This window comes from Manduca sexta, chromosome 28 (assembly GCF_014839805.1).
Source record: "Manduca sexta isolate Smith_Timp_Sample1 chromosome 28, JHU_Msex_v1.0, whole genome shotgun sequence".
Classification (NCBI taxonomy): Eukaryota; Metazoa; Arthropoda; class Insecta; order Lepidoptera; family Sphingidae; genus Manduca; species Manduca sexta.
The window spans coordinates 1552729-1575106 of NC_051142.1; the positions used below are offsets into that span (position 1 = coordinate 1552729).

The 22378-nt window shown below is 39.4% G+C and overlaps 2 protein-coding genes across 4 annotated transcripts in view; one reads left to right on the top strand and one right to left on the bottom strand.

Annotated features, from left to right (window-relative positions):
- LOC115451890 (protein FAM102A) overlaps nucleotides 1-16700 on the top strand; it is a 119184-nt gene extending 102484 nt beyond the window's left edge. Inside the window, exons 4-14 of the mRNA XM_037444954.1 lie at nucleotides 7102-7232; nucleotides 7934-8114; nucleotides 8500-8654; nucleotides 8928-9029; nucleotides 9240-9364; nucleotides 9476-9573; nucleotides 10588-11319; nucleotides 13891-14053; nucleotides 14210-14318; nucleotides 14597-14714; nucleotides 14922-16700. Coding sequence (XP_037300851.1) covers nucleotides 7102-7232; nucleotides 7934-8114; nucleotides 8500-8654; nucleotides 8928-9029; nucleotides 9240-9364; nucleotides 9476-9573; nucleotides 10588-11319; nucleotides 13891-14053; nucleotides 14210-14318; nucleotides 14597-14714; nucleotides 14922-14925 — 1918 coding nt within the window. The 3' untranslated portion in view covers nucleotides 14926-16700. The remainder of the gene's footprint in view (nucleotides 1-7101; nucleotides 7233-7933; nucleotides 8115-8499; nucleotides 8655-8927; nucleotides 9030-9239; nucleotides 9365-9475; nucleotides 9574-10587; nucleotides 11320-13890; nucleotides 14054-14209; nucleotides 14319-14596; nucleotides 14715-14921) is intronic.
- An 889-nt stretch (nucleotides 16701-17589) lies between these two features.
- LOC115451895 (protein crumbs) overlaps nucleotides 17590-22378 on the bottom strand; it is a 29532-nt gene continuing 24743 nt past the window's right edge. For all 3 annotated transcript variants that reach the window (XM_037444777.1, XM_037444776.1, XM_037444778.1), the window contains one exon: nucleotides 17590-22287. The gene's annotated coding sequence lies outside the window, so the exon portion shown is untranslated. The remainder of the gene's footprint in view (nucleotides 22288-22378) is intronic.

The following is a 22378-nucleotide window of genomic DNA, read 5'->3' on the forward strand; positions in this document are numbered from 1 at the left end:
GGAAACCGTTGCAAATTATTGTTGCTGTAACGCACGTGGCGCGCCGCCGCGCTGGACGGAAGAGATAACTGCGGTTTATGGTCCGCTGTAAAAATCAACATATCCCATAAATTATTTAGTCCATTGAAATGTTACATTTTTTAGGCCTTACCTTGCGTTTTTTAGAGGACGCAATTTTATTTTTTAGAAGTGTAGGGGGGGTCAGTGTTAAGCTAAAACCAAGTTTGTGGGGTCGCCACCCTTGTCCCACGACCGCCATCTTGGTTTGAAATGGTTTTTACGATGTATCTCTTAACCTATTTATCTGACAAAAAAAATTATAAACATTTTTTGTTGCAAATTAAATTCTCTACAACTTTGGTCCAGTAACTTTTGTCGTAGAACTATAAATAAAAAAGTTATAAGCGAAAATGTTAAGAAATTCAATGTTAAGCAATGTCCATTGCAACGTCATCAGAACGTGTGTTTATAAGGTTCATAATACGTACAACACAAACCCGCGGTTGTCGGCTTGTACGCGAATTACTTGGATCCTGAATCGCTTTGGGACAGATGAAGCAATTGCTTAACATTTTTGCTTATAACTTTTTTATTTATACGATATACGATTTCTACGACAAAAGTTACTGGACCAAAGTTGTAGAGAATTTAATTTGCAACAAAAAATGTTTATAATTTTTTTTTGTCAGATAAATAGTTTAAGAGATACATCGTAAAAACCATTTCAACCCAAGATGGCGGCCGTGGGACAAGGGTGGCGACCCCACAAACTTGGCTGTAGCTTTACACTGACCCCCCCCCACACTTCTAAAAAATAAAATTGCGTCCTCTAAAAAACGCAACCCCAAATGTAACTTTTCAATGGACTAATTGCCATATTCTGTGTTAATGTCCATTTGACATTACTATATAATTATTACTTAATCCATTTTATCACCGTGGTTATGTATCGGTATATATCGCTTAAAAGTCTGAAAGTTTGTGACTGCCGCATGATAAGCCGTGTCGCAAATTGCGTATAATATTCGGTTATGCTAGAGAGATGTGAAAGGATAATTAAATAGGTAAGAGATAGTAGCAAGACAGTCTAACAGTTTAGCATTTACGTAGACCGCACTGTCTATTTCCTATCAGGTGCAGTGTTATTACCACCGAGTTAGGATAAAACGTGTCTGCTACATAACTAAAATACATAGTACAGTATACATATGGCCTCATAGGTGTCTTGACCCCACTCACAAGACAAAAAATGTTAATTTGCACATAGTTAAGATGCTTTCCTGAATAAATGTATGGTTTATGGAAGTTAATTGTAAGGTTCTTTATGTGTGTCTGTCGGAGCGTTTCCGTGACGGGTACGGTCCGTGTAAGGGCCCTGATAGAATAAATTAAACACCAGAATCATTGCACCGTGAACGGTTATGGGCTCTTGTTCTTTTTCATTTTGATTTGATGCGATGCAACAATGTTTTTTACAGTTTAAAAATAGTACTTATCGTAGAGACATTCGGTTGAAGTAAGGAAATTAAAAAAACAAAACTAAACATGACTGACTTCGAAATTGTGGTAAATTATAACATTACACACTTACATTGTTAAAACATAATATACTCTATAACTTTACAGGTAACTTTTTAGGGTAAAATAAGACGTGTGAATAACACTCAAAATGTAATGTTTGTTATATATTAACACAAACGCAATTTAAATTATATTTCGTGTTAATAACCCCATTTTCCTTATTGAACGTAATTAATTAATAATTATTATGGGGTAAAAAAATTCTATACGTGACCATGAAAATTGTACTACCTGGATGCTTGCGTGACATACAGACATCGTTACGTTTCCCTGTAAAAGTAATAGAATTGGAAACATGTGCGTTGTTTCCCTTTGGGCGATAAAATGAGTAGATAAAGGAACGTTTGTTGGTAGGTTTGTGTGTCCGACGGTCGAAATAAGGGAGTAGTAAATGGATATTCAGGAAGTAGGACTACTATCACTTCAGTTCTGCGAAAAATCTGTCCAAAACTAGCTTTTCGACAATAGAACATTGTTTAAAAATTTTGTAACGATATTTATTAGCCCTCAACTTCATGATACGTAAAACTAAAAGAAAATTTTGTTTATATTCAATTTACGGAGGAAAAGTAATTTCACTCATATTATAACTAAATATTTCCGTTTTCTCGGAGATGGCATACATATTTTTTATAATATAAAAACCTATCCTCCTCTCCCTAGATCAGCACTGAGTTCTATAATATAATTACATTTGTATATCATATTTGTTTAGTTACACATTCTTACCTCATTGTTTCTCCCCCAACAATACTACCCAAAAGACAATAGAGCCTTGAACCACTTATCTAAATCGTTGAGGTGGTGTTTACCCTTATCACTTGTTACGAACGGCGGAAATGCGTGCCGACCACTGCTGCCTGCCGTCCAACGGTGACCGCTCGGCCGACATTACGAGATTAACAAATTGCGATTTCAAATTGTTCGGAACACGCGAGTACATCGGCCTGGGGACGGATGTTTTGTTTTTATCGGATACCATTCGTTACATTGTTTGAGGATTCAATTCGTCTTACTGTTGTAGCGTTTAGGCGGTGAAACAGACGCAAGCTTGGTTTATGTGGGGTGGATAAAAGGTGGTTTGTGTGCTCTGATTTGGTGGAAATTGGAGCCAGTGTGATCACTGGGCTTTGCGAGACGAAATATCTGATGTCCCAGGTAATAATGCGATGCATTAAACAGTGCTTTATATATAAGAATTGTGAATGATGTAAAAGTGGCTTGTGGATGCTCTATTTGCATCTCTGCTTAAATATCCAAGAGGGAGACAGGGCAGGCGTAAGAAATCATAATAATTAGAGCCGGTAACCTTGCGGGTGAATGCATTTGCATATTTAATAAAAAAAAAATAGCTCTTAACCTCCAAGAAAATGACTTTCGGATGATTGTCTGCAATTTTGCCAGAGGTCATGCAACATTGCCAGTTGCCACACCAGACCATCCCAATCTCTTTTAATGTAATCAATAACATTGTTGCGTGTGATGACACTCTTAGTTCCACTGTTGCAAACTTCGGAAAATATACGATATTTTGAAATACATATCGAAAGTATTTTAATATATTGGCCACAATATTACAACACCTAAGATCGAAATAATTTTAAAACGTTGCATTATTTAGCAATCGTATATATTTACATTATTAAAGTAAAAGTTATATACGAAGTAGAGCACCGGGGCATCCCAGGTTAGACTAAGTTTGTAGAACAAAATCTTTTCTAACAAGAAAACTAAGAAATTAATGTATCAGCAAGACAGGAATTAATATAGGATACTTTTTTTATGAGTTTATTTGTAAGCCATGATCATATGAAATAAGCATGTTACTTTGCCAGGTACAAATTTCAATCACAGTAAACATATGTGATTTTCCCCGACTCAGACAATTGTTGATTAGAAACTGCTACCATTAGACCACTAATCACCCAACTCCGAACTCGACTCACGTATCTCGGAATTCCGCCCTATTCACGGCAAATACCATGCCCACCCAGCAGACTCCGAGTTGTGAACACGTGGCAGTACGAATTAGTACCAATTCAACAGTCCTAGTGCACGTGTGCCTCGCTCGTCGGCTTGCTGGGGCGGAGTCAACAATATGTTGAAGGGCCCACGACCGGATCTTTCACATTTTCTAATCATATCACATAGTATCAGTCACGATTTAGAATTCAAGATAATTATTAATGTTTCTATTCAACAAAATCAATATATTTAACAATTTTATAATCCTTTCAATGTACACTTACCTGAGTAACTAATTAACAACAAAAAAATCGTAAATCAATTTAATTATTTTTTAAAGGTACATTGCATTACGTTAAATTACTGTTCATTCGCTAATGTACAGCAGTTACCTGTCAAACGTGTTTAGGAAATCATTATTAGGGCCTTTTCGTTTTTAATTAGCCGGTGGTTAACATTTTCGGTGTAATGCAATTTCCCCTCCGCACTATTTCCTGAATCCGGCTCAGCATTTGCGCAATAGGAAGGCACGCGAGACAATTTAGACTACTCATTCAATCAGTCTTAGTAACGGGGCCTTACAGAAGTAAATGACACCGCACAATCAGCTACGTCTATTATTGGTTGTCGCTAGTCTGGATACAGGACAATTTAACATATTATTTACGAGCTTTTGCTTGTAGCTACTTACGTAAAATATTTTCAGAATTAAAATTAATAACACCAAAATTTTGTGTAGCTCATTTTACTTTGTACTGTATACAATTCTATTAATGAAAGAATTTTAAAATGTTTATAGTACCTTTATACGGCTTTTTTTTTCTGTATTAGTTTGTAATATTTACTAATTATAAGGAACTATTCATTATAGAGCTGTGACAATTGTGGTCACGGTTAGAATAATACCTATTAAAACTGTGTGTGTTGGACTGAAGTGACATAAAATTTACACGTTTCAACCTCTCGTGCTGTGTCCCATGCAGTCAGTATTCCTTTTTTATGCAAGGAGGTATTTTTATTCGTTAGTACATAAAACTATGTTATAATTGGGTTTTGCATTTTATTTTGTATAAGAGACCTACTGTTTTAATTCCTTAATACCTTCCATTTATTCAGCATGCCTAGATCGGTACTCTAATTTATTTAAGCAATTACCGTGGTGTAGTGCTGCCAAAGGAGCATGTCCCTCCTCCCGCTGCTCCCGAGTACTAACTGCCTCCACTTAACTGTCGGCCGCGCTGGTTAATGGCACCAGAGCACGCCGCGGCCTCAAGTCTGTCTAGCCGCGTCGCCATAGTAGATATAAACAGTGATGCAAGTTTGTTGTGTAGGTGGGCTGCAATGTGTTAGGAGATACTACTACTACATTTGCGTAGCTACAGATTTTCTAAATTGGGGAGTTTATGAGCTGGCAAGAGCAGAAAAAGTTCGCCGAATTCAATGAAAGTCTTTCTCCATGCGAGGCCTCTGGAAGCGATTTTGCTAGCGTAGGCCTTTGCCTAAACGTTGCAAGGATGGTCGCCCGCTTTTGTTCCCCCTTAGCTATGCACATGTAGAAAAAACGAACCAACTATGAAAATAACTACTAAAAAAAAATATTTTCACGCGAATAGACACACGGTTCGCGTGAAAAAAAAATTCGTAGTAAAAAAGTAATATGACAATGTTGAACCTGTGGGATTTTTCTCGGGATAAAAATAGCTGTTAATATTATGTTATTCCGATGTGACAAATTGCATCTAAATATTATGTGCAGCGGTTTTTGTATTTATTTTCAGACATCTTTACAAACTTTCGAATTTGTAATATCAGTACGATTTGTAAGAAATAAAAATATATAGCTCAAAAGTTATATTAACCTTACTATATGTATTGTATAGTATTAAAATTATGTGTATTTTATTAATTCATGTTGACATTATATAATACTTTTAGTCTTGTAACATAAACAAACCACAGAAAAAACTCGTTTTGCCATACTGTTAAGAATAATTGCAACTGTTGGAGCCTCTCATAAATGTTCCCAGAGGAGGAAATGAAAAATGCGCTGTTTGTGCATTGGAAGCGGAGTTGTTCGTTTTAAAGCGAGCGCAGCGCCCGCTCGGAGAGCCGGAAGCACCCTGTCCACCCCCGCCACTGCACGGCGCCGTTATGTTTATTGTCTGTTATAATTTACGAGTTGTATATCCAGGAAATTTATGAAACGAAACATAATATATATAGTATAACTCGTAGTTAAGCAATGTTATCAAAAATCGAGTTTTCATAATTTATTTTGAGCCCTTTCCACGGAAATGTTTCGTCTCGAAAATGCGTCGTCGCTTTTTAACCAAAGATACAAATAATATTCAACTACTTTCATTAGTACTCGTACATCCTTAAACCGACGAAGCGGGATACGTATTTAAAAGAATTTATGCTCTTATGTAAAATGCAGCCGGCCCGCGCGGCATTCTCTCACAATGCCGCCTTCGAGAGAGGCACAATCCATTAGCCGCGCTGTCTGCCGAGGCGGCAAGCGGCATGGCATGGCGAGCCAAATGGCCTGCACCCTCGCGTTGCTCTTACAGCTTGCAATACCTCTGTAGCACTAGTACTGTATCGCTCTCGCTCACGAAACAATCCTTTTAAGCTCTTTACGAAGGAAATGTTATCATTGCGTCTGTGACGTGATTCTCTAGTAAATCGAGTTACGTGATAGTTTTACATTTTATGGAAATGAAAACGGGATCTTCGGTACTGTTTAGTATTTAACCCTATGGTTAGTGTAGGATGTTAGCCGCGAATAAGCTACGACAAAATGTAAAAAAATTGTTATTTGTCATCTACTATTTGCTATGATTTAAGAATCATTAGAATTTATGTTTAGTAAATAAAACGCAGAAACACACTTAAAAAGAATTTTGCAATTATGTCTATAGCAAAAGCTTTTTTATATATCTTATAAAACATAAGACTATCCGGATTTAGTTCATAGACGCCTTAGCTTACTTTAGATTTGAAATAGTTATGTAAAAAATGTTTAATTTAACCCAGCTTTATTCGCCAAAATGTATATCTTTCATACTAAATAATATAACGTTAGGTAAAGCAAGCCGCTCGCGCCGCGCCGCCGCCGCGCTGTGACAGCGAGTGCCGTCATTTAATCTGATTGTGTGCTCGGTGACGCGATTCGAAACTCTTTTCGTGTTTTATGGCTCCACACTCGGCTGCTTGCTGAATCGCAACACACACATTTTGCTAAAATTCTGTTAAAACGATTCGAAATAAACTTTGCTTTTATTAAACAAAAGTTGCTACATTTTGCATTTCCCTTTCTGGTGTTCGTGTGGCCAGTGTTGACACTGCCTGCCTCCCTGTTGACTTGTTTTTACATCTCTTGGTTTTGAGCACCTTAGAAAAACGTTTTTGAATAGTTAGTTAAAGGCATTACGGAATATAGAAATGCTTACCGGGTCCCTGGGATGGGCCCACACAACTCGCACGGGTTACGTCTGCGATTATGATAAATGTTGTGTGTAAGTGTTATGTAACGCGAGTATTATTTTGTTCCAGGGAGGAGGTGCGCAACCACGCAGTGCGTTGGAACGCGCAGTTCTCGTTCATGTGCAAGATGTGCGCGAACGCGAGCACCGGCGTGCTCGAGCGCGCGCTGCTCAGGGTCTCCGTGCGCAAGGAGTGCAAGGGTACACTAAAATACATACTACAGCCTCACACACAAACACACGCTGTCTTGAGTCCACATCGCCTTGTTTTACAATCTGGCAGGTCTCATCTTTCGACAGGCGCCATAATTATGCTGGCTTGCCTAATTGCTAGTTTAAATTTAAATGACGCAAACTTATAAAGTTACGTTCGTGCTAGTGGGAAACTCATTTATCAAGCGTTACCGAGCGAGGACGAAGGAACTTCGGAGTTGCAAATCCCCGCCCTGGCCGCCTCCGAAACTTGTTCCGACTTCTCAACTTCGCATACTTTGACCGAGATGTGACATTTTTAAATTATCTCACGAAAGCTTATACAGTTAAAGTTGAACGGTATTTACATTGTGTTCATTGTGAATGTTGGTTAACTTACTCATTTGAAGAGATTTATTATTTTACCTATATAATTAATTATGACAATTGTTCCGAAATTGTTCGAAATATGTATATTTTTAGTACAAGTACTTTAGCGCAGCACGAGTGCCGAGTTGAGACGTCTGTGAACTCAGTTCTCGGGATACGCTTTCGCATTTAGTTTCAATGTTTCTACTTAGGATAAATAGTGTATAATCCCTCGTAGTTGATACCCACGCCACAAGACTTTACGAGTGTGAAAATTGGTACTTGGGTATAAGATGTCAAATAAAAATATTTGGAGGGTGTTAATTTATGGTTTGTTATAGGAGGTAGATCGTACCAGAAGCTGGGCTTCTGCGACGTGAACCTGGCGGAGCTGGCGGGCGCGGGCGAGACGACGCGCCGCTGTCTGCTCGAGGGGTACGACCAGCACCGGCGGCAGGACAACTCCGTGCTGCGGCTGCGCATCAAGATGAACATGATCTCCGGCGACCCACTGTTCAAAGTGTACGATAACAACACTATCAGTTAACGGCTCAGTGTTACAACAAAATAATAATTAATAATTCTACGTAATAAATGAAGCAGAATAAAATTGAAATGTGCTACTACAGATTTTCTTTATAGCAAAAGACGCATTGATTTAGTGTATGGATCACCTGTTCACCGTCCATGAACGACCTCAGCATCTGACGAATTGTGGATGTTTAGTAAAAGGAAATAAAGTGGAAATCTGATCAGCATAGGTGATCACAGCATTATTTTAGAAAAAATATTTTTGATATAATTAGTATTTTGTAATCTACTCCTCACAATAATTGGAAATGCTATGCTCAAAAATGAGAAATTGAGCAATTATTTGTCAGTAATAATGGTCGTTTACCGTTTGCAGTCCTGAGCGCAAGCAGGAGGTAGCAGAGAGCAAGGGCGGCGGCGACAGCGGCTCGGAGAGCGCGCCCGGCGGCGGCGGCGGCGCGCCCGACGACGACTGCGCCTCCTCCACCGCCAGCTCCGGCTTCGGCTCCCTCACCAAGAAAAAGAACTACGGTCAGTCTTACTGACGACAACTAATCATAGCCGTTGTGTTACTCGTGATCTCATCTCGCTTTAATGACAACCCTCAACAGATTCTACTCTATGTGATACATACTTTTCTAGGCGATTTGATACCAAACATCACACAGTGTTACTTATTCTGAGGTTCTGAAAATTTAACTCATACACTTCTAATTTATTGTCTTTATGCCAGTACTCGAGAAATAAATTTATATAAATTATGTACATCGACTGGTATCGTAATTGTAATGTTAATGATTTCAGAGGGCGGTGTATCCCAGACGCTAACACTGGTGCCGTCGTGTGAGCTGCCTTCTCCTGACTCCGAGGAGTCACCTCTTGCCACTTCCATACCTGACCATCCTGGTAAGCATCATCACCTCAACAGCAGACTTTCATGTGCTTATCATTCACAACAACATAGATCAGAGGGTCTGAGACTCGCGGATCTTCGTGAGTCAATATCATGCAAAAACAGTCGATCCGGGACACAAAAAAAACTATATGTATATATATAGAGCGATATAGTCCCTTAAGTAAGAATTACCAATTTAAACTTATTTTAAATGGTTGCAGGTCTGACGGTTAGCGTGGCGACGGTCGCGGCCGTGGTGCCGACGTCGTGCGCCTCCTGTCTGCAGCAGCAGCAACACACGCACTCCAGGAACTCTTCCAACACCTCCGGCGACATGAGCAGTAAGGTATGAACAAGCCGTAGCACCTACTGTTTCAGTGTTGACAGCCGTTTGATCACCCAGATTACATAAACAGTCAGTATGACGAGTTTAACATTGGTCATGTGTACATTCCAGGCGTCAGGGTACGGCAGTTCGTCGGCGGCGTCGGCGCACTCGCGGCAGAGCTCCGAGGGCGACTCCGCGGGGGACACGGCGCGGCCGCACCACAACAGGTGGGTCCCATGTCCCCCTTGCCGTGGCATTCTCGCCGCTTCTGCACATCTTACTAATATGTGACATTTTTATTTCAAGGATTTAATGCCTGTGTAAAATGCGTGGTTTGCAAACACAATATTGACGGCTTTTGACGCGGTCAATAACAGTCATTATTGTTTTGACAGATATAATTTTATAATCAAATTGAATTGGAAAGTGTGTGACATTTTTGTGCCTTTTTTCTGTTTGGATTTCTTCAAAATTTGTGGTGTGTGTGTATTGAGTGTTATATATATTTACACAACCAGTTAAAAACGTAAGTTATCCAAGTAAATTTTCAAATACTGCATGAACAACGGTAAATAAAATCTATGTGTGCCTGTGGTTTAAGATTAGGGACTGTACAAAAAGCCTAATATAAAAATATGGTATTTGTCTCGTCCTCTCCCTCAAGGATGGCCCAGGGTAATAATGGAGACACTGTGGAGATGGAAAGAGAATATTCCTGCGCTATATTTATGGGGTATAGGGTATTTTACTGTATTACATTTAAAATTATGTTATATGCAACAACAATAAAGAACATCGTGGAAGAAATAAAATAACGCATCTATTAATATAATTTATTATGGATATTTTCGTGGAATAGGGAGGAAACATCTCGCTATTTCATTCGCACGCTTGCATTTTAAAGGCGGTGACGTCATTTGCTCCTCAGTGTATTGTGTAAGTGGCGAGTCTATTATCATATCGGATACAGTCTGGCATCTTGAATGAATCGATAAATTCACCCCCATTACGTATGTCCGACGCGTGCATTGAATTATCGGTCCCCGGTAGTAAAGCACCCTATTCTCCAACGCTAAGCGCTGCGGAGTCGCCCCTGTATAGTGTACCGCTTCTACCCTTAACATAATATGTGTTAGCACGTCACTAACTCTTTATTATATCGGCGGCGTATTTATTCGCTTTAATAATTTATTTGTTTTCTTTTTATCCCCCGTCTCCCCCCGCCCCGCCGCCGCCCGCAGCGTTCGGTTAGAGCGGACCACCACCACCACCACCACGCTATATGTCCCCTCCCAAACCTGCAAGCACACAGGGAGAGCGCTCGCCAAGCTGCTGCTGGAGAAGACTGTCGTCAGCGAGACCTCGGACGTGTTCCTGACGCCCAACACCACGCTCACCGGCCCGCCTGACGTCATCCCGCGACACGTTCTCCTCTCGCCCTCGCCCGAGGAGTACAAGACTCCTGATTCCACGTTAATAGAGAACGGACACGATAATTCATTCGCGATGCCAACGTACTTCGATAAGAAGAAGAAAACAGCGGCAGCGGTTATCAGCGCCGCCGTCGAACCGCTCACCAACTTCCAGATATTCAAGCAGAAGTCGCTCAACACCATACCGGCGTTGCTCGACAAGAATAAGAAGAATGAAGAGTTGTTTAACAACTTTCCATTCCTGACGCCGCTGGCGCACAGAAAGTGCTCGCTCGTGTCCACCGCCAACCGCCTGTCCGGCTGCATCGAGGACGAGTTCTACTGCATCCCCTCGGACCCCGAGGCGGAACTGGGTATTTCCGAGCCCGTGGACATCCGACATAGGTTCCGCAGCCTCTCCAATCACGCGCTCAACGAGGAAAAAGTGTTGACCTCCACTCCCAAAGCGGATGTAATTGAAGCTGTGATGCAGAGGGTCGATCGAGGCCGGCAGGAGGTGTGGAAACCCTCCCTCCGGCACAGTTATACGGACCACATAAGGTGAGTGCCTCCCTGCGTGGCTTGCTTGCACTCCCTCCTGCCTCCGCCCTTTCCCTCCCCGTCTCCATCGGAGTCCGCGTACTAATGTGGTTGCGGGTGGTGCTTAACAGGACCTCGGGCTTACTTCTACTGTTTCTGCTGTTCTCTCAATGTTCTCGTACTGTCTCTCATTTCATCTACTTTTGTATCATGTAAGTGAGTTTGTTATTAATATATTAATGTGTTTGTAAACTTGGAAGAGATAGGATCATCATTATGTTGACATTATTTTGTGATATGTATTATATTGTACACATTTTTGGTTGTGGATGTAGTTCATTTGGCTTTCTGTAATATTGTAAATGTTTCAATTATTGTATGAATATTTAAGAAGTGTCGTTTTGTGGTGTTATATGATAATATAATAACTGTTATAACGTAATGTGCGCGAGTTGCAAGCGTGTTGAGTTGGGGCGGTTCGACAGACGGTCCGGCGCGGAGGGCGGCGGCGAGTGCGGCGCGTGCGCGGCGCTGCGGGACCAGCAGCCCGGCGCCGGCGCCCCCGCGGCCGCCCCGCCGGGCCCGGGCTCGCTGCCGCGCCGACCCAGCTCCGCGCTGTCAGTCCGGTTACAGATGCGCTAGGTGCTACACCAACACCTCTCGGAACTCAACTGCAACTAGTGACGCTTTCTAACTACAGCGATCTAACAATATCAGTGCAATTATACATTTCATTTTAAACGCGATGTGAACGTGCTACTAGATTGTGTCCGAGAGGCGTGAGTGGGCACGTTAGATGTCGCGTGTCGATGTTAGTGTTGTATTGTCGACGTGGCGATGGCCCCTGCTCGCAGCTTCCGTTACACACATGATTTATGTAAACGTTTTTATATCTACACCCTGAGCTAGATTTATTGGTAAAATGGGGTGAATGCCACTAAGGGAGTGAAAAATATCAAAACTTATACCGAAATTATTACCTGAATAAATTTTACGGTGAAGTAAACCATCGCGAAGAAACCTACGTACATGAGGATTAAAAAATAAAGAAAAAATATATATAAAGTTTCCTAGCCCGCACTAAGCCAGTGTGTGGTGGACTAAGACATAAAACCCTCTCAGTAATAGAGGAAGCCCATGCCCAGCAGGGGACAGTTTATACCACAGAGCTGGTATTATTAAATACATATTTTACATATTTCGTATTCGAAGTTTGAATATTTTCACCCCTTTTTACTTTGCAAGTATTTTTCACACTTTTTTGTATGATATATTATTTAATATAGATGATGATAAGCTATATATTAGTACATACCTCCCTCTTGTATTTAAATGTTACTTTAAGACATAATGTATGTGATTTGCGTTCGTTAAATTATGATTGAACCGAATATTTAAAGTAAATTTAATATGAATTGAATTAAACATGTACACTATATTTTAATTTGGTTTGCATAGGGTGGGTAAAATTACGAATCGTGATAGTTTAAAGCTCTGTGTTTATTTAAACATTAATTGTTTCGTAATTTAATGAACACACAATGTCTTTTGTGTATTTTATCCCTTTACCTGTAAACATTCATTGTTCTAATTAATGTGTTTTCTTTATTAAGTCTATTGGAATGCAAATGAGAAACAACACTATATTAATCACAAATTAAATGTTTACAGATAAGCACCTTAACTTTTTTTACATTTAATATTTTAATTAATGTAATATTGGAGCGTTCAATATCTCTATTTACATATAGATAGATGTTAATATGTTAATAAAGTTTTTACATGTAATGTTTGTGATTTCTTGCATGATTATAATATTCTTAATTCTCTATCTATGAGTCATATACTATGTAATATTATATCTTGGGCTGCAATCTCCCCGCTTTTTTATTAGCTTGGGGTTTGGCGGGCTTCTTAGAGCGTTGGTTGCAAAGTACTATAGAAGTGCAGGACTAACGCCTTCGTTATCAATATGGGTCTTGTGTGCATGCTACTTTTGGTCCGGTTGGTATGTTTGACTTTTTAGCGGGTTTTTGGTGGAGAGCTATGTTAAATTAGCTTGAGGATAAAATAACATAATTAAGTGCATTATTTATTACCCATATTTCGATTGGGTTAGCGGGATGGCATTTTTTAAATTTGAATACGCAAATATGTTGGAGTATATGTGATCTGAGGGTTGATATAAGATGTTGCGAGTTACATTTTAATCGATATATTAATATAAAGGTACTCAGCTGCCAGCATTGAGCTGAGTTGACCTTAGCTCTTGGCCGACAACTTGCATTAGTGTGAAAATGTCTCGTTAATTTGAATGTTGTCTTTTCTTGTAATGATGCTCGTGAAGTGTTCGCGTTTGTATGTCGCCAATCAATTATAAGTGGCTGAGTGTATACCGAACTACAGGTGATGCAACACTGTGTAATAAAGAAAATATTTTTTTCGTATAGATATATGCTCGCGATAGATATGTGTTGCCATCTGTCAGTTAATAATGTTTGTCTTCTGGTGTAAAGTGTTGTGTCGCCTGTGGGTCCGCATGCGCTCGAGCCTTGTGTATTCGCGTTTATATTGACTTGTGTGTGTGTGTAGGAACCCGTCGTCGGGCTCTGCGTCTGCGTCTGCGTCGGAGGGCGGGTCGCTGGAGCGCGCGCGCGCCGCCGCCGAGCGACGCAAGCGCGCCGCGCTCGCCGCGCCCCCCGCCCCCGCACACCCCGCGCACGCCGCGCCGCCGCCGCCCGCTGACGACGCGCAGGTACACTACGCGCGCACTACTGCACCCACGGATCTTTAAAGCTCACAACTAACTGTAAAGCCCAATAGAATGCTGAATTCTAGAGTTGACGCTGATAGACTGTTATAAGAGAAGATGATTTTTAATGACGAATATTTGTACTGTCATACTCTGTAGCACGTGGTGTCATGTCGAGTGGAGAACACGCGCGTGAACCCCGACTCGCTGATCGACGAGCTGCTCGCCGCCACCGACCTCAAGCACGCAGTCGACGACTCCGCTGAGAGTGAGTGTTCAATGTCCATACTGCCACTTTACATGTATTTCATTATGCTTGATAGCGGCTTTCAAATTACATTGTACTGAAAGAAATTTACTAATTACATACTAACGTTTGTTTATTATCGTTCATAAACAAAGGCACTGTAAATTGAGAAATTGGAATTATTTAATTTATATTGAAAATCTTTATATACGCCAAATTTCGTATATGGAGTTTAAATACGACACATAGGCTTTATGTTATTATTAGTAATGTTAATATTGTGACTTTATGTCCGGCAGCATCGGGCCTGCAGCTGTTCATCACGCGCGACGGCACGGCCGAGCTCGGCTCGCGGCAGCGGCAGCAGCTCGCGCGGAGAGACTACCAGCGCGTCGTGCTGCATCCACACGACAACAGGTACACCACACTGCTCCTCACTACACCTCACCACCTCATCATAAAATAAACTCAACATTCATATTATCCCTCATCATTACTTATTTGGGGGCATAGAATAAAGTGTGGCCTCTTGTATTTGAGCAGTTCATGCATCGATCATGCTATGAGTAACTTTTACTCAGAAGTTGTGAAATAGACCTTTATCATAGTTTATGCCATTTGCAGGTAGCCAACGGCGTGAGAGTGCGGCGACGCGAGGCCGAGCGACGAGTGACGCCCACACACGCGCATACGCACGCGACCACCGCCGCCAGTGTCCACAGTACAAACGACTTCATCCTGCATACTGCTTCCCGGACCGGTGCGGTGCAGTGCCGCGAATTCATCGACCATGCCGACGCAATGTTACCTAACAGCTACAAGAAACTTTTAACTGTAAAGTTGACGTTAAAGATTGACACTATTCGAGATTTAAAATTAAAAAAAATGATTTCCCGCCACATAGCTAAATAAAAAAAAATGAATACATAATTATCAGTTAATGGTTGTTAAAAATGACAGTAACAAAAGTTCCTTGTAACTGACCGTTTGTGATGAAGCTCTCTCGTGACCTGCATGATGCGTGCGGTGCGTGTGCGGCGTGGTGCATGCGGCGTGCTGCGTGCTGCGTGCTGCGTGCTGCGTGCTGCGTGACGCGTGCGGCGCGCGATTAGTCTGTATTGTTATTTATTGTAGCTTGGTGTGCGAGGCGGAGCGACGAGGACAGTATTAACGTGAGATTCGCAGAATACCTGAGTGATACCTGAGCCGAGGCGCGCCTCGAACTGTTAGCTTTTACATGTCCCGCTGCGGATGTCGACACAATGCATATTTATTTCTTCTAAATGTAACATAAATTATGCCATAAAACTGATTGTTTTACAATGTATAACTAAATAATGTTGATTATTATTACGATTGTACGGCGGGGCCGCGGGCCGTGTCCGCGCGGGGACCGCCTTTTGTATGATTTTACAATATTTTTATTTTGTTTTAAATATAAGTAGGCTCTTTATATTTTCAATGAACGACGACCTACGCGACGACTGAATGTTCCTATATATTGAGTAGCGTCCGCGCTTCCTCCACTTCACTTCGATTCCAGTTGTAACTTCCCTGTAGACGCAATTTAGAAAACATTGTCGTTGTGATGTTTTGTATAATTGCGCCGTCCGTGTGGTGTCGCGAGTGCTCACGACATGGTGCTAGCTGAGTGAAGGGACTCTCAGCACTCGGCACGTACTCCCGATCCCTCCAGTCCCGCTGGTGCCAAACAGGCGGTGCGCCACCTCGCGCGGGACTCGTTAGTTAGTTGTTCTACAGTGCGAGGAGGTAAATCTAAGTCATTCCTTTGCGTAGCTTGAGCGCGTGGCTTGCCGTTGATAGTGTTTATCGCGTTCGAGATTAATTTATAGGATATGTCTAGTGACCTAGTGCTCTAGTACTCCCTCGTTGTGCAGTGTGCAGTCGACAACTGAACTGCTAGCTGAACAAGGAAGACGCTTGCGAGTATTCCACAAGTCTTCCAACAATTATTGTTATTTATTTTTTTATACCGTAGAATGTTGTATTGACAAAAATAATGATTAGTTTAAAATCGATGTTAGCAAGTCGTGGCGACTCGCTCATTTGTTTGATTCCGAACGTTTCGCGTCACATATCCTATATTTAATTTAGAACGAGAAGGTGCGTGATGTTGCGTTTGATGAACGAGTACCGACTCTGCCTCCCGGAGACGTCTCCAGGGTTACGTTATAGTGAATGTTTATTTAATGGGATACTTCGCGAAACACAGAGTTGATTGTCAAACGCATGGTCACGCGTTATATTATTAATATATTACCAATAGAGGCGCATGGGTGCGAGGTGTCGGGCCGCAGCCGGCCCGGGGCATGCGTTGTTATTGTATATGTCTTACATCCTGTACATAACAGTATTTGAATAAAGGACGTGTTTAAAAATATATTTACTTGTCTCATTTCCACTAAGCAATCCCTCGATAATATTAATATAATGGTATTTAGTATTAGATATTATGATAAATCTTGCTAAATGTATTTGCCAACCTTTTACTAGATTAAGGAAGATATTATATATTTATAAATAACAAAAAATACTGCAAAATATGTGTTAATGCTATAGATTGCATTCACATGTTGGGGTGTGTAGTGTCTGCGAGTAAACATACTCCAGTCGTCATGACAACGCAATGCTTATTCAACTGTCAAAAATACAGTATGTTTTGTTTGTATTTATGTATAATTACTCCATGTATCCAAGCCATTATCCAGCCTTTCAAATATATTTTTAAAGTTATTTTTATCACACCGCACACTACGCACACCTGTGCGTAGTGCGAACGGGCCAGCTTTAGTTCATCGATAAGTATATACAAAGAAGTGTGAAAGGAGGGAGAAGGTAAGGTAAGGTAAGGAAGTTACGACACATAATGACTTATTTAGACTATTGGCGAAAATTTGACCTATTACACGATTTAGAATTAGGAATAAGTATATAATGAAAGGTGATAAGTACCTAATAGTACTTTTATATTACTTAAAATATGAAATAATTTAAAAATTGAAACATTGAAATTGAAATGTATAATGTTAATAATCTATATGTTGATATTTGTACGCTACTGCCGCGGCGAAACATGATGTCTCTATTATAATTATGTAACATCTTGCATACCTGTGTATGTATACTCATGTTCTTTTACAAATAAATTATCTTATCTTATCTTACACTTATTGTAGTGATGATTAAAACAGCGTTAACTATTGTAGGTTGTTTGGAGACGTTTTTTGAACGGCTACCAATATGGGACATGGGGACAAAGTAAAGACACAAATTCATACGATAATAGTTTATTGGTTAAATGCCAATAGGCCAAGTGTAAAACACTCAAGGAAATGTTCATCTCGCAGTACTGTCACACTCCCGCGCGCTGCCGTCGCTGGCACAATTTCTTTCACAAAAATACATAATATAGTTCGACTACACGGATATATCGGGCAAAATCTGCGACATACGGACGAAAAAAATTATGAACGTGGACACACATCCATTCCATCGTAATCTGTCCTATCTTACAATTAGGTGCTCTACATTCGGGCAGTGTACTATCCCGCCGAGTGAGCTTGCACAGTTCGCTGATCAAAACTTTAGGCTTTAATAATTAATTATACTGTAACTATATTTTTATGACCCAAAAAAAGGAATACTTTCATCTTCATTCTTTCTTAATGAAATCTTGACATCTAAAGTTGAAATTGGCGAACAAATTGTTTAGTAATATAATTGGCGCAGTCGGGCAGCGCGCTTGTTGTGTGTAGTGGACGGTAACGTTCGGTCGTCTCGCCACACGTAGCTCACGTAGCTGCTGCACTCAACTATATACAATATAAATACTTAGTAAGTAAGCGCGGTCCGGCTGAGCCGCCTCGCAGGACATCCACAGTGATCAATAACGCAGCCTCTTCATCTTTAATTCATTATGTAATTTAAATAACGCTTTCCTGATATTTTATATATAAAAAAGAATTAATTAGCAGATTCGACTCCTAGCGGCGACCCAGCCGTACACAAAATGATTTTTTTTATACAAAATAATTTAAATTTAGGTCATTTGATTATGTTTACCATTTCATTAGTTCATAGCATGCTTAATAATCTGTATACAGTGATATTCAAATTACGTCTAATAGTGAAAAGATTTGGGGCTGTACAATAGTTGCTGATCGGACGGTCACACAATAAATACAGAGTTGATAATACAACAATAGTATGGAACATGTAGAGATTACACGCAATCGTTACAAATAAAAGTTCGGTGTGCATCAAATGTTGGCTCGTATGTTTATAACACATTACTTTTTTTTAAAAAATAATGTACATTAAAATTATTTTATAAACTTTTTTATATATAAAAGAAGTTGAAATTATATAATGACATTTTTATCATATCTAACCTAACCAAACTTTTATTCGTAACTAAATTGCCAATTATTGATAACCATAAAATTTTATAATAATACAGCAAAAATGTACATCACCGGCGCTAATACAATAAGTAAGGTAATAAGAATTAGTCTTACAAGTTTCATATTATAGGTATAAATATTACAGTAATTCCAATATATACAATACAAAATGCGGTCGATTTTATGTAACATTAGAACACAGCACGAGTATCTTACTTAATAGAAGTAAGCCATGCTGCATAAAATATACTTCAACAGAACTTGCAATGTAAACAAACATTTTACTTCATATAATAAGCGATCGTGCGCCGTAATCAACAGCACTCAACACTACTCTCATTGCTCTGAAACCTTAGATGCGAGTCTCATAATGCGTCGTTACCCACCATACGGACTTCAATACCTTTCTGAAACTCACAATCATCTAACCCAATTTAATTCATAAAAATCTAATTTTAAAAACATTGCAAATTCTATTGAATAATACAATACTTATACAATAAAGTCGACCACTTACACACAGAGATATATTTGTAGATTAAGTACACTTGCCCAGACAATGCTGGTACAATGGCTATCATATTGACTCCGGGGCCGAAAATTTACTAACAAGAACACTGAGCATGAAAGAGCCTCCGGAGCCTTCGCTACGGTATTATATACTATGTCAATATACAGACTTGTGTGTAAGGCACTGACGTCTCCCCGCGTCCCGTCGCACCCGAGCCCGCGACGTCACTACACGTATCTATGTACAGAGGGTTCACTGTATATACTCGTGAGAAGGCTATGAGGGCATATTTCTTATTGTATATGTACACAATATAAATATTAAACTACCATGGCTAGTATATTAAACTACCATATCTATGCATAGCTGTCTTTTCTGCAGCGAGAAACACATGTTATATGATATTACAGTAAAATATAATACTCTTAGTTTGATTACATTAAACACTACACATGTAACAGGTGTGAGGAGGGTGTGCAGCGCGAGGCGCCAGAGTGCGCAGGCGCCGTGGCGGCGGAGAACGTCTTCACTACAATGTAATTTAGAATTTTCACGCTTTCCATCATGTCTTATCTATTACTTACAAACTAACGCGCACGCGCATAATGGACGACGCTTGTGGCTTGTACCATATGGGTAGCAAAAATATGTGTAATAAAAAATATTTTAATAAATAATAAATATAGTAAACGTTTTAAAAAGACAAGAAATATAATTATGTATCAATAAAAAACAATGTTGACTAACAATCGTACAACAACACACTTCAATATATTATATAAATCTTGCCTGATAAAATTCTTTACCAGATATTAGTCGCTTATAACCCAGACGATTACTAACCGATTAAACTTTTTCGTATATAGTACTCGGCACTTAACACAAAAATTTTATAAATATAATATTAGCTTATATTTCTCCGTTAAGTATTACTTATTTAAAATGGTACAGTCCACAAATGTTCGTCGCGTGTATCCACGTGCGACCACGTCGCGACATTCAGTAAAGTAACCCAGGTTACAATCTACCGGTCTTAAACACTATTTTATACGACGTACATATACGTCCAGAATAAATGTTGACGTCATAACACGACTGTCAAAATTAGATACATTATGTACAATATATGAAAAGTTTCTGTAAGGCACTCGTTACAGAGCTTACTTTAAATAATACTAAGATATTATTGCTCGAGCCGCGTTACTGTTCGCGACGTGGATTCTATGGATTATACAAACTACATTATGTCCCGTATTATACCGATATATTTATACCGCTGCGACCAGTTCGCTTCCTGATGCGTCTAAGATTAAGTCTGAGCTTAAGAATTCGTTAGAATTAGACTAATCTAACAATATCAATGGTAAAGAAGTCCCAGTCGTGATTTGTTTATTACTGCTAAAAGTAAGAATTGAATGAAATTATATCAATCGAGATTATTTTGTATCTCTGGTAATAATGTAAATAAAATAATAATTGAAACTTAAGTTTATATTAATATTATAAAGAGAAATAGTTTGCGAGTATAAAAGAAATAATTAATTTGTAGTTTTGTAGGGGCTAATCGCTGGACCTACAGAACCAATTTTGAACTCTCAAGTACTTTAAGCTCCATCTTTGACCGAAAAACTTTTTCACGCGGGCGGAGACGGCGAGAAAGGCTAGTTAATATAGACGCAACAGGAATAACTCGCCGCTACGGCAGGACGGCGTAAGTTCAAATACCTGTTTTATATATCTTATGTACTATAAACACGATTGCAAATGTCTTACCCTAATGTATAAATACAATACAAGTGGTCCCACTACCGACCATCACATACCAAAATATATGACTTTATATTAGAACCGCTTCTGAGATAAATTTCAAGCAAACATACGAACTATATATAAAACTTTATATGTTTTTTAAAAATTCATGGAATGTAAAGATTTAAGAATAATTATAATTTCGGCTCGGGTTTTAGCTGCTTTTCACCAATATTTGCTTAACTTGACAGTATGAGAACTAGCCACAACATCTCGTGAATAAAAGCTTGCACATTAGAGATCCACTAAGTATAAGTAAAGTTTGGTGAAAAGGAGTATTAAAGGCCTACAAATAAGTTTATATTACTAAGCATACTGTGGAATGTCTTCACATCTTTCAATTCATTAAGTACATAGTGAACATTCTTTTAAGTAGAAAAGAGGCGGATTTAATTTACTTGAAATATTATTTTAGGAATGTCCAAGTCTATCAATAGTTAGTTTTAGAATTATGCTCGTTTTTATCAACTATTAAGTACTCGTGTTGGCGATAAATCAATGCTTTAAGTTGCGTCGCGACACATCATTGCTTTTTTTTGTGGATGTAAGAATTTCCGCCGATAAATGTCGGTAAAGACGAGCATAACGTCATATTTAAGATGTAAATATTGATTAGATTCAGTTAGAAATTAATTTGTAAATAATGCGTGCTTTTATATTGAGTCCAAATTTTTACTATAAGTTCATTATACATTTTTTTTATTTATATGTTATTTAGATTAAGATTTCTTTCTATACTGTCTTCGATGATAGATGCTATTGTGGCGGTAATGTCTACGCGTCCTCATTAAGTAAGTCACCGCGTTAACCTTAAAACTACATAATTTACATTTTTATACTCATTTCAAACTCCCCTTAAAGGAGCCCTGGGACCAACACACTCCACACATGAGCTTACACTTTTACCTACGAGTGTTAGGCAGAGATGTAACTACTACTTCCACGCTCCGTCGAGCACAATGACCGGAGCGTCGTCACAGCACGTTCCACCAACTTTAGCACAACGCAGTTTTATTTCTGTTATAGGTTCGCCAGAGCTTTCCATGTGGGTAGTTGATGGGTATCACACTGTCAAACGTCCATGGACGTCATTCGTACAGGTACAACATAGCCGCACACACACATATAAACATTGTCACAATCGCGCACACTCACATAGACGTTTTGGTTGATATGCGACTTCTTTTGTGTTTTTCATGTAATTTCGTTTATTTGTTCATTTTCTTTAACTCATTCATGTCTCCAACTGTAATAAAAGAAATAATATAAATTTATTTTTGTAAGTAACATATAATAAAGTTGATGTTTTTAACCATTGGAAATATAATTGTGTATCA